Here is a 13,745-nt window from a genome sequence, read left to right on the forward strand (position 1 = left end):
ATATTTACATAGTGAGTCGAAGTAGGAGGAAATCGATATAGGTCACTGACAGGGTTAGTAAATGGATGAGAAATAGGATAGGCCATAAATTTCCAAAGTCGCGAGTTCTATTAAATATTAACATTGATCTCTTCAGATATTAACTTAAAAGTAAGAGAGCAATATTTTTTATTCAACCTCTCTTCCTTTTAAAATATGGAGTCACTTTAAAATATGACGGAGTCGCGAAAAATTATCCATATAGAAAGTAGGTCTCGGCCCATAAACGTTTGGGAAGCTCTGGAATAGGTTAAAAATATCGGTTGATAAAAACGTTGAGTATGGCAGAGATAATATGCGATTAGAAGAAGGTTTCTTAGGAATCAGTGTCATAATGGGTGTCACAAGTGCAACGATTTATTGTACCGTAAGTTATACAACTATGACGTTATTTATTCATACGTTCAATGGAATTCGTGAAATTTGTAAATTCTTTTGTTGATAGAACAAAAGCTAAATATGAGCCGTTTATTTTGGAAGTGGTGCAAGTCCACTTATGTTCGAATCGTGATACCGAAGGCTTTGCGTTGGATTAAATTTAAAAATATGGGTAACAGATGACAGTTGAATAATGTTTTTGGGTTTCTACTGGTGTCAAATTCATCATCCCAATTAGCAAAATTAACATTATTTAAGAAATAATATGTTTTTTATGGCTATGATTGGACATAGGCCATCTTCAAAATCAATGAAATGACGTTTTTTCCCTTGAAATACAAATAAATGTATACACTTTTATGTTATAAAATCAAAAAAATATTTAACTTTTTAAATAATTAATTGCAAATAATATATTTTTCGTTTGATCGTTTGGTCGATACGTTCTATTTTTTAGTTTTACGAGGTGAGAAAGATGGAATTAAGAAATTGATCCAGTTTATGTTCGGTTTATGTCCTGAAGAGGACCTAGTACGAATTTAAATATACTCAACTGTTGCTCTATCGATCCAAGTATTTACGATCATTGTAAAATGTTCGGAATTGTACAATTTGTTGTACGCCACGGTCGCATCGAATAGCAGTACAATCCTATAAAAAAACCTGGCGCATTACAGGTTTATTGTAGCACAGATTGGTACGTGTACGATCGTTCAGCAACCTGTTGAAAAGATTCTATGTACGACAATCTTCAAGTACGAGCGTCGAAGAAGAAGCGTTTCTTCTTACGATCGAGTGCATTACTTCCGTTCAGATTTGTCGAACAAGTCATTAGGTCTGTAGGGAAAAACCATACAACGTCAATTGTCGTGTCGATTCATCGTATGAAAAATCATTACATCCGTAGATTCTGTGAAACAAGTATGCATAGGTGTACAACAGAGGATGGTACAATGTTTTATCTAGTATTATTTGTCTGTACTCAATCTTTAGATACGAGTATCTATGTATAGTTGAAAGTGTTAAGATTTCCAAGTCCAAAAAATAAAAAAATACCGATAGTCTTTATTATTGAAATTATGGCAAAATACATCACGAGAGTAGGAGAAAGAAAAATCAAAAAGCAGTCTTTGAAATTACAACTACTGCCGACTCAAAACGAAGGTGAATATTTCTCGTTCTTAACCGGTAACGCGTGAACGATTCTTGCTTTCACCCACGTCAGAAAAACTAAATGTTTCGTTCCATTGAAAATTATTAGCTCGATTCGGTGTAGCAGTGGATGACCAGTATAATTAATTGAGGTTTCGTTTGTTCCTCGGAGATTGATCGATTTGTCATACTCACGTCGAACCGAAGCGCGAGAAAAATAGGCAGATGAGCCCGTTATTGCGGAAGCGAATGGATGATTATCGAGGAACGTAGATAGCAGGTTTTGTTCTTTTATCTCGTACACGTTCTCCTAAGTGTCTACTTCCGTTGCGTGAACCGGGCGATTTTACAACTTCATTCGTGCTGCGCCCGGGATCTAGCAAACACCGGTAATTTTCACGATCCGTCGTAATCTGTTGGTAGAAAATCGAAAACGAAGGATATATACCGCGAAACCGGAAATTCGGATGCCATTTAATTTCTCGTGTAATTCGCGTACTGCGTGCGAGAGAGAGAAAAAACACGGCTCGTTGAAACTCTCTCTCTCGAGAAATGTTTGCAGATATCGGTTCGTCGGCGACTGAATCAGTGAAAGCGAGACAATAGTGGAGGAGATTTCCGAGCGTACGTAGTTAATTATTCCTTTACGCTTCTCGTGATTCGCGCAGTTCCAAGTTATAATTATCGCCGGGGCTTCGATATAACGCGCTTCGTCCGCTCTAATGACTCCGTACGTTCTTAATTAAGCTCGAAGGAGAATCGATCCTTCGTTCGGACTTGAGGTTCTCGCTCTCGCTAAGTTGGCGCGACTTACTTTCACTCGATGGAAACGGTTGCGAAATCCTCGTGGTTCTCTCTGCATCGATAGCGCGCCTCTATTTCCACGGCGCTCCAACGAAGAAAGGCGCACGCCGCGCCGCGACGCCGCGTCGGCTAATGCAGAATTATTGCTAGAATAAAACGCCACGGCTACGATCCACGGGGCAGGATTTGCGTTTCCCCTTAATTGATCCAAGCTAGGAGGAGCTGGCCAGAATTTCATTCCAACTGCTAGTACAGCAACCAACGAAAATTTAACACGATGAGAATTTGTTTGTTGTATATTTTCCCGATTATTCGACTCCGGGCCATATATTATTATGTTCTCGCGCGGGGTTTTTCAATTATTCTGTGGCGAGGCTTCTTGTATGAAGGAAATGAGAGGGGAGGACCGTTTCGTTCTGGGTCTACTTTAAACGCCGGGACATTTAATAGTCGAGGAGCGTATACAGGGTGTTCGGCCACACCTGGGAAAAATTTTAATGAGAGATTCTAGAGGCCAAAATAAGACGAAAACCAATTTGTCGATGGAGGCTTCGTTAAAGTTATTTAAAAATTAAATTAAACAATTTCAAATCATTCTGGAAAAATTATTTTCGATTGTGGGAGACAATTACAATTATTATTGGTGAATAGACATACCTCCGAAATCCATACCCACTTTCGAGAAAAAAATTCAAATAATTTCAAATAATTTAAATAACCGCCGTGTAATTTCACATCAGTTAGAGGAAAGAACTTTATTTCCTAATAATTGGAAGTCGATCCACGAATGTTTAAATAACATGACATATTTCTACGAAATTATCAATAGGAGAGTACACTATCTAGGTCAGTAGGAAACTATAGTGTTAGACATATCGTGCTATGTGCATAGAATAAAGGATCTATTTACTACAACCCTAAACTGGTTTAACTAAATAAACCTTGCAAAGTGATATACAAAAAAGATTTAACATACAGCTATAAGTGTGATTAGTACCTACAACTAAAAAGCATTTGATTCTATTTGTAGTTAAATTTGAATGAAATAATAAATAATTCTAAGTTGATTTAAAGGATGAGAAAGATATTAAAGAAGAGCATATTACTGCAGTAGTTAAATTAGAAACATGATAAAATATGATTGTTTTAGATTACAAAAGTATCATAAAAAATAATAACAATTATAATACAATGAACGATTACAGATATCCGTGTATTACAAGTATTCGTAAAACAGAGTCCTCTAATGTTTACCGGGTCACCGGTCGACGAAGCAAAAACAAAAGTACGATTCGAGATTAAATGACATTTTGAAAAACAACATCGTAACTCTGCGCACCGGATGCGTTAAACGAGACAAGCCCGTAGCGGGATCCGTAAAATTGGATCGAATTTAAAAGTATTATTCCAGAGTTTCGATTTATTTTTTCAAGAGGTGTCACCTGCTCTCTGGGTCGTATCCCGTATTTTAGGGCGTTCAAATGTTTGTTCCGGTATATAGGTTGTACGGTTTCGGGCCGGACGCGTCCTCACCGCGTAAACAGGAATAAACGTTAGAAATATCGTAGGCGACGCCGCGAGTGATTTACGGGATTCGTTAATCGAAACGATAGACGGACGGACGCCGGTCGAGAGGCCGTGTTTTCGAGAGTTATCGAGCCGCATCCGCCCCCCTGGTTGTACCGATATTTTCGTAACGCGAATCTGTCTGGCGCGGCGACGACGGCGGCGGCGGCGGCGTATTTTCGCGAGAGAAACAAAAATACCCCCAACGATGAGGCAGCGCGATAACAGAGGCTGCACAGGGAGGGTGTACGTACCCAGCCGACATTATTGTTTTTAATTACGGAGCGACGGTGGAAAAAAAGAAAGGGAAGCCGCGAGGAGTAAACGCGAATTGCAGCTAGCTAGCGCCGAGACGTCGAAAAAATTCTATTATACCGTTGTCCTGCGTTTCGATCGTTCTTTCTTGGCGAGCGAGACGAGCTTAGGGGGGTAAAAAGAGAAACGAGAAGAGCGGGAACGTTCGAAATTCAAAGGGCTGTTTTTAAATTCGCCGCAGCAGACCTCGACAAGGAGGGCACGGTGGGCAGAGTCCTTAGAAAATAAATCTAACCACCGGTGGCGGTGTTCCCCGTGCGTCGTTCTTACACAGTCGTTCCCTTTAAATTCATCGGAAATGGAATTTTTCCCGCGGACATCTTTCGCGACGAAACACCCGAAACTTTGGAACGGAAATATACGGGGTCCCGGAGAGTTTCGAGGAAAATAGAAGCATCGTCGGGAATGGCGATCGTCCAAGGTATAATAATTTCGGGAAACTTTCCTTTTTCCTTCTTTCACCGTTTTCCCCCCTCTCTCTCTCTCTCTGTATATTTTTTTCTTCCTCGTCTCTTCTCGGAGTACATATACGTCTTTCCTTTGTTACGTTTACGAGCCTCCTCGGATCCGGAGTAAAAACCTCCACCCTCTGCCACGCTTCCACATCCCTCCTCTCGTCTCTGGCGAGTGCAGCCGTGAAATAAATCCGTATATTCCGGAGGGTCTTAAATTCAACCGGAAATAGAATTTGTCCCGAGGCGGTCACGGAAGCTAATGGCGCGAGGAGAGAAGCAAAGAAACTCTCGGGTAGTTTGGAGAAATCGAGAAAAGAGAAAAAGAGGGAGAGAGAATCTGTAATGTCGCGGGAAAGCGTGTGCTTCGAGGGAGAAGAGAGAGAGAGAGAGAGAGAGAAAGTGGGAAAGCTTTCCACGTGCCGAGGGTTTCCTTCTGCTGGGAACATCATCGCCGGAACTGAGAAACACACGCGCCGAGGGGAAGAGAGAATTTAATTTTCTCGTAGGAAAACGAAAACAAACCCGGCTGATTTACGATCGGGATCGAGATGTTAAAATATTCGCGTTGTATTTTACGAGGGAATGGCCGGGCAGCGCCGGCGGGCTACCGGGCGAAATGTTTTCGAACCTCGGAAGAGGAACGAGCGACGAGGTTTCAGGTTGGATTAAAATTTTAAATATCGGCGTTACATCTCGTCCGTGTTTCAACCCCGCGTAAGGTTCAAAGGACGTTTTATAATACTCTCGCTGTGGACGGGAAGAAGAAGTGCTCGTTAGAGGCAGCGGCGAACGTTCCCGTAGCCTCGGTTGCACCTGTTCGAGTACTATTAGAGACGGCTTAAAATTTTCACGAGCCTCTCGAGGCCTGGTCCAACCCGTCCCGCGTCCTCCTGCCGTTGCCGAAATCTGCAATTTCGCGGGATCCATCGTAAGCAGGTACTTGGAAAGAAAGTCTACGCCGGAAGAGAATGGAAAAAGAACGAGGCCTTTGCACGCTGAAGAAGGTGGCCAACCACCTTCTGAGTGCCCGACCCGCTTGCAGACGATCCTCATCGTGTTTACATCTGCTTCGAAGGAACCAAAAGTAACGGTTGCCCGATGGGAAGGGGTAAAAATGAGGAAAAAAATGGAAAATCGTGGTTTATCAAAGGAAGGCTAGATACTCATCATCCCCCCTCCCACGGGGCTACCGCCCGCTCTTCTGTCAGGCTCTGCTCCTCGACCGGTCTTGTCTTCGTCTTTCTCTCTCTGTCTCTTTCGAGACGCGAAGCTGTTTTCGGCAATTGCTACCTGGGTCTTGTCAAAAAGTTGAAAGAGAGATGCCGGTGAAAAGAGGCACTACGGATTTCTAGCTCGGTCGAGTCGCGGAGGATGAGAAAGTCAAGGAGGAAAGAGCGAAGGACCAGAGGAGAAGGGTGAAAAGAGAAAAAGGCGCGGGACGGAGAGGAGGAGGACATCTTAAATTTTTTACGAGGCCACTCGTGAGCAATGGCAACGGAAGAAGGCAAGCACCATAGACCTAGGAGGCGCTGCACAGCTACCAGCAGCATTTCACTGAAGTCTGCAATTTCGCGGATGCATCTTGGCTGGTCTGGCTAGAGCAAGAGAACGCGAGGGAAGGAGAGGGAAGGTCTTTGCCCGCTTTAGAAGAACTCCTAAAGCGCGCCTTCCACCCCTTTCTCCCTCGGTCCACCTTCCCACTCTACTATATTTTGGTACTCTAGAATTTCGTGCTTCCTTCAGTCCTCTGCCCCGACCCTCCCTTTGCCCCTCCCCGCTCTGCCCTGTCTTGGAACCCTTCACCTCTCGTACACCGAGCCCTCTATCTCTTCTCCTCTCTTCGCTTCTCTTCGCTTCTCTTCGCTTCTCTTCTCCCTTGTTCTCGTCTCTTTTCGTCGAAGAATGACGAGACGCCGGCCAGACCCTGCGGCCTACCGGAGCGAAAGAGATCGACCAAAACCTTGACACTCCGTCTCTGTTGCTCGCACGTTTCGTCTCGCGGTTCTATGTGTGCCCGAACCCGAAGCCCGAGAGAGACGGATAAACGCATGGTATTGATCCTAAAACCCCCTCGCTCCCCACCTCACCACCCCATCTCTACAGCCCCTTCCATCGCACCCACGAACCCCAAAGTTGCGTTCGGTCTCTCTCTTCCTCCTTTCTTCAGGCTTTTGCCATTTCCCCCTTTTAGACTGCGGCTAGATGACTGGTTCACCGGCTAACGCGCGAATCTCACCGAGCTTAGACGCATGCATGCCGCGTGTGTGATGCAAGTCGACCTTGAACTTGGAATTAGTCCGACCGCGCGTATCCACGCACGCTTTTTCCAGCTCTCGCTCTCTCCTTCTCCTTCTCTCTTCTCTTTTCGAAACCGCCGCGCCACTCGTGCATCCGACACTGATTTCGAGATACTACCGCAATCCCTCCCGCGAGAATAATCCAAAAGACGAGATATACCATTTCGATCCGACCGCGTTGCATTTAACTCGTTACGTTCGAGGAATCGTGACTCTTCCGGATATTGTACTTTTCGCCAGTCAATTATGTCAGTCACGTCTACCGCACGTGCTGAGTCTTTTTCGATTAGGTCAGTTAGTAGTCGATACGCGAACACTGTCGATTATAGATCTAGTTTGACGCTTTGATTGCCACCTTGTCCATACACGGGTCACAGGACTTTTCACCGTGGAACTGAAACAATTAGCAATTAAATGTTAAATAAAATTCGTGAATTTTTGGCGAAGATCGAGACAAATTTTAATCTATGTAGTTTACCAATCTCAAAAATCAAAGTTTTAGCCTCGTAAAAATTGCACGGTTTCGATCTAACAGTCAGTGTGTTAAACCCTTTCTAAAATGTTATGTAAAACAGCGCTTCTTGAACTTTTTTCGCTCCGATCCATAGAGGACTCGAGGAAGATAACCTCCTCCCTCCAAGAGTTACGACACCACATTCTATAAACGTTTTTGAGTATATACTTGTACAAATGAGTTATAAATAAATTTTCTCTATTACAATTTTTTCCAGGGGTGGCCGAACACCCTGTATATTCGTGTTTTTACATTCATCAAATTCAACCTAAATTGTTGACACATAATATTTACGCGTTCTATAACTTTAAGTATGGAATTTAACATCCGTCAAAATGATGGGTTCGGTAAATCTAGTGTTAAGAACTTGAAAAATTTGCATAAAAATGTTAAAGAAATTTTTTTCTGTATCCTTTTTGATAAAACTCGAACACAATGGTTTAAACACAATTTCGTTACTCTTGATATTTTTTGGCTTACTTTGACCTATAAAATTCCTAGAATATTTACCAGCAATCGTTAAATACCCTTATTTTCTTGTAATCTTTAACGTCATAGCATATGTATCGCCAGGTTATCTTATCAGAGAGCTAAGCGATGAAAAAAAATGTTGGAACAGTTGGAAACATAAGACAACTCCTGTATCTAAAATTGCATATATCGGATAATCTGTCAGAGATATTAGAAAACAATAAAAAGCATACTAAATTTTTTAGTTTACTATTTTAAAACACTACGGACCGCCACGTGCTAGCATAGATTGTACTTCATTTAGTAGATTATCCGAGAAACCTTTTTAAGTGAAATATTAATTACATATAATTATTTAATTGTTGTTTAAACAAGGCATTTGTATTAACTCGATTAGATCACCGATTGGCAGTAAACTTTTGTAACGATGTATTATTTTTCTTAGCATTTAAATTTACTACTAAATTATTTGTGCGATGGAATTTTATCCCGTTTATTAATATTCTCGTTAAATCGATTTTTAAACGTCAATGGTAAATATAGGATATCTAAGAAAGCAATAAGTATTTTTGAAAAATTCAAAAATAGGTTTCAAATACAGATATAATAGTACGTCCGAGTTGGCATATTTTTAACAAGCTTTTCTCCATGTCCTCCTTATAGGACGACATAATCGCTTCACTGAAAATATATATGCTATCCACGTAGGTCTAAGTTCATAATAGTTCACACATTTTCTATAGGATTTGTATCAGGTGACTATGAAGGATAATCTAAGACATCGATGCCATGTTCTTTTTCCCATGTGGTACACAGATGACTCTGGTGTTTTGGATCGTTATCTCCTACGCATTGTCTTCACCGAACCACACTCTTGCAGACTTTAATAAACAGTTTTCATGTTTTCTTCGCATCCTTTGTGCGTTCTGAGTGTCGGCGAAGTTGAAAAACCAAGGGCAAAACAAAAGCATCCTCAAACATCAATGTCTTAGATTAGCTTTCACAGTCGTCTGATACAAAAAACCGTATAGAAAATGTGTGAGCTATTACGAAGTTAAAACCACGTGGAACGTTATATTTTCAATACGGAGGATATGGAGAAAAGGTTCCACACAATATTAAACAAATTGATTCCTGATTCAGACCTAACCGGAATTTTGTAAAATGCAGGCCGAGACCCGAAATAAACGATTACTCACAATATTACGAGTTTCTAGCCAGAACTAACCCATTGCACGTATTTTCATTTAAATGTGGGTTTTCTTTTAATTGGGATACATATTCGTATAATTATATATTAATATATAAAATAAATAGCATATTTTTAATAATTTCTACCGATGGTCTCGACAAACACACCCCCTCCCGCTGGTAATTTAGGCGCGAAAGGGCAAAAGTCGGTAGTCGATGCTCACGGAATGATCGATACGCGTGGGGAGACGCGCGTAAGCGATCGAGACGAAGAATCGAAAGAAGAGGCAGACACAGAGGGTTTATGATCTTGGAACGCCAAGTCGTCCCGTCCATCTGGCTGGTAACGCGTCATTTGGCACGCTTCAAGGAATATCCGGAGAAACAATGATCGTTGCAGAGTCATCGGGCTTAACAGTACAGGTGCCAAACGGTTGTCGATCGCGGTCATTAACGGGCCCGTTCTCGAACAGGGTCCGAGGCAATATTCGGTAGTTGATTTTCACGAACCGCGTCGGAAACGTTTGATTGCACGGCGGAACGGGAGGGGGACGGAACGATCGGTCACGTTCGGCCACAAAAGAAGCTCGTTTCCACTCGATGAATTTCGGTATACGAGGTCTGGGTTTCGCTCCGTTCGAGGGGGTACGAGTTTATTCGACTTTATTCGGTGCGGACCGAGGGTGGAAGACTACTTTCAGCGGGCCGATGAAAGTAAACCGTTCGGCAAAGCCGCGCAAAGGCGTCTCCAAAGTTTCCCCGTTCGGCTCGGGGTTTAACTTAATCGAAGCTGCCTGTCCTCTTAACCTACGGGACGAAAGTTTTCCCGGCGATGGATTCCGCAGCCAAGCGCCTCGGTTGTTATGAAATTTTGCTCGACGGTTACTTATTTCTATTTACCAAATTTGTAAACAGCCGGACCTCGTGTTCTACCCTCGTGTTCTACCCTCGTGTTCCGCATACCTTCGTTAATAGAGAAAAAAGTATAAAAGTAGAGAGCGACCGTGCGGAAGCGCGCTTCGTAAATTCCCAAAGTTTCGCCGAACCCGCGGATCATTTAACGCGAGCAAAGTTCGAAAGAAAGGGTCGCGAATACGAGTCGGAAAACGTACATAAACCGCGGCCAGAGTGCAGCGTCTCGATCGAGGTGGAACCGCGAAACGGAGCCAAAGACCAACCCGGGGCGTTGTTTCCATTTAGGGATGTCATTAGAGCCCGCTTGACGCTCGGGCGCGAGAAAGGGATGGAAATAGAGTGTCGCCGGTCTATTCGGCTGGCACCGGGGATCAAGCAAAAGGGGGAAGGATATTTCGCGGATTTTAATTAATGCGGTTCATCTTTGTTTCTTTCAGACGAGGCAGTCCGTCGGAGTCGCGCATCTGCGAGAAATTCAGGCGTCGACGGCAGGCACGGCCGGTGAAAGAGAGAAGAGAAAGCGAGGATCGCAGGAGGAAGTGCGACGAAACTCGGCTCGTCATTAAGAGAGGAGCAAGCAACCCTTTATAGGCGAAACGACGGGCTGAAAATCGAACGCGTTTCTGGCAGGCTACGCGTAGTCGTCGGCCGACTACTTCCGCTTACATCGACGAAACGAAACGGGAAGGGCCTATAATCCGATCGATCCAGCCAGGCCTAATCGATTTAATGGCGCAGAGATCGTTCTCGTCGGGATAAGAAAGAGAGTCGACGCGTTAGAGGGACGAACTTCTCCCGGGGGCAGGAGAGACAATACCGGAGGATAGAGCGCGCGAGGGTTGGTCGGCGAGCTTTATTCGGAGGGGTAAGAAGCGCCGGTAGGCTGCACGGCGCATCCGAAAGGGTTGCACGACCTGGAGCAGGAGCAAGAGGAGGAGGAGGTGGCAGGAGACGCGGGAGGTGGAGGAGGAGGTGGTGGTAGCGTTGAAGCTGGAGGAGTCAGGAAGCGACGAGGGTGGTTGCACGTCGTCGTCGCGTGACGTGCGGAAAGAGCAGACGAAGCGTGGAGGAGGCATGAGGAGGAGAGAGTGACGACGCTGCCGGTGCTGCAGCCTCGCACAGATCGTGAGAGGACCGGCGGCCCCACGGTGGGGCTGCGATAAGAATGGCCCCCTTCAATATGGCGGGCGTAGCAGGCCTTCTAGCCACCTGCGCCGCCGCTGCTGCTTCCGCTGCCCACCTTCTGCCGTTGCTGCTGTTGCTGATCTGCCCGCGAGGGACCCACGCGGAACAAGGTAACCCTTTCCCCTCTATCTCTCCTCTTCTTTACTCTACAGCACGATTCAAAAACCTACCATCGACGATCGCGCTATCGACTAAAGTCCGCAGAAAATTTACCGACCGCTCAAGGCCACTTCTTGCACTTTTAATCGTGCAAAGCGTATTTTTACTTTAGGACAAGTAGTAGCTCGGTACCTCTCTAGTACCGGCATCGATAACTATCGACGAGTTCAATTTCATTCAACCCTCGCTCTACGATCCCCGTGTCTGCTCCGATAGGGGAACTCCCCCTAGCGGCCTGCACTTTGGCTTTTCTTTAACGCTAGATTTACGGAACCCCCAATTTCACGGCTTTCAGATTACATACTCATTTATGTTGAATTTCATCGATCTTGCGGTATGAATATCCGTGTGTTAAACGGCGATCTCTGGGTCTTTTTAGACCCATTTACATTTTCCAATACTTGTACAGGGTGTTCCGCATTTACACACTTCAGCAGTGTGTTCTACAAGTCAAAATAAGACTAAAGTGTTATATAACAAACAATTTATAAATGCTTTGTTAAGAAGTTATGACAAAAATATGAAACGTGACGATTTTTTTATTTACTAAACACACAAATTCACTAAAAATTTTGTTTAAAGAGAGCAACTGCTAATCGACGCACGGAAAAATATTTTTAACGTAGAATTATGTGGGTAACTTAAACATTTTTTTATCAGAGTTTAGTTTCTATCGTTTATCTTGGACGTTTAAAGTTTAGCCAGTTCTGAATTTTTTTCTCGAAAATGCGCAACATTTCGGGGGTATGTCTATTCACCAAAAATTATTCTAATTGACCCCTGCAACTGAAAATAATTTTTCCAAAACGATTTGAAATTTTCTTTTTCCATCGAAAAATTTCACACCTTCTCGAATTTTTTTCTAGAAAGTGGGTAGGATTTCGGGGGTACGTCTATTCACCAAAAATGATTGTAACTGACCGCCGCAACCGAAAATAATTTTTCCAGAACAATTTGAAATTTTTAACGAAGCTTCCATGAACAAATTGGTATTGTTGATTTTCGTGTTATTTTGGCCTCTAGAATCCCCCATTAAAATTGTTCCCAGAGGTGGTCGAACACCCTGTGTAATATACCGTTAGTAATATAGAGAAGTACAAAGGCTGGTCGAATCGTGATAAATGTTTACACGAAGCAAGACATCAGCGTATAAGCTACTTGACTATTTCCCCTAAGATTAATATGACGACAAAGAATGTTCTATATCGATGGACTCCCACTTTTATACAATGCCGGGGTTGCCACACTGTGCAAAGGGACATATGGCGACAAAAAACGGAGCGGTGGAAGTAGTTCATCAGTGGCCTTGTCTGGAAGGTTCTGTTCAACTGTAGATTCTGAAACGAGCTTGTCACGAACCTTGACTAAAATAACTGGAAAAATTTACTTCATCGTTCGAATACGACTGACAAATTGTCAACATTCAAAATTCCATAACACCGTTGAAATTCATTCAAGATTATCACGAGAGAAACTAAATTCAAATTTAAACCTCCTACTTATTGTAAATTTTTTTTTTGAAAGCTTGTATAGGTAATATTGTAAAAGAATAATTAAAAAATTTCATCGACAAGTGTTTCATTATGAAATTTTTCAACTTTCGCGTATAATTTTGTAAGGTTTTATCATTTTTTTTTAGAAACGTCAAAACCGCATTGGAACGTGCTTTTACTACGATAATTTGTTAAGATAATAAATGTTGTTCTGTTTCTTAATGTTCCATAAATGTTGCACCTTTTTCTTAATAATGATTTGACAATCTTATGAATATTATGAAGCACATATCATAAAGAAAGTCGCTCAAAATTGTTGGGAGTATAGAAATATCAATAAATAAATAATGTAAAAACGCAAACCATATACGAAAGACCATAAAAATGCAAGTTTTTAAAAAATGACTGTAATTGTATTGAAAAACATACTTTCTCGGTGAAGTTTTGCTTATTTCGAAGCAAAATAATCAAAGTTTGTATAAAAATTGCACAATTGTCCTGAAGTTTCTACAGTTTCTACAGTTTCTACAGTTTTTACTCAACAAGTAAGAGATTCAAGCTTTGGTTTAGTTTCTGTCGCAATAACTTTCGATAAAAAAATTATGGAACCTTGATATTTCGGTAATATTTGTATGCAATAAATTAGTCGAGTAATGGCTCGATGCTGTCGATGATCCACGGATACGTTGACCGAAACATCCTCTAGACGTTGCGCTTGGCTCTATCGTTTGCATCATGAACCAAGATGATAGTAGTGAACGCGACACCTCGGGACACGATATACCTGTGCGATTGCTACTTCCTTCTGTAT

The 13,745-nt window shown here is 42.6% G+C and overlaps 1 protein-coding gene across 11 annotated transcripts in view; it reads left to right on the forward strand.

The window, feature by feature from the left end:
* Eph (Eph receptor tyrosine kinase) overlaps positions 1 to 13,745 on the forward strand; it is a 195,264-nt gene that overhangs the window by 57,923 nt on the left and 123,596 nt on the right. For all 11 annotated transcript variants that reach the window (XM_076772060.1, XM_076772066.1, XM_076772065.1 and 8 more), the window contains exon 2: positions 10,535 to 11,392. In XM_076772060.1, coding sequence (XP_076628175.1) covers positions 11,263 to 11,392 — 130 coding nt within the window. In that variant the 5' untranslated portion in view covers positions 10,535 to 11,262. The remainder of the gene's footprint in view (positions 1 to 10,534; positions 11,393 to 13,745) is intronic.

Source organism: Colletes latitarsis, chromosome 8 (assembly GCF_051014445.1).
Source record: "Colletes latitarsis isolate SP2378_abdomen chromosome 8, iyColLati1, whole genome shotgun sequence".
NCBI classification, from domain to species: domain Eukaryota; kingdom Metazoa; phylum Arthropoda; class Insecta; order Hymenoptera; family Colletidae; genus Colletes; species Colletes latitarsis.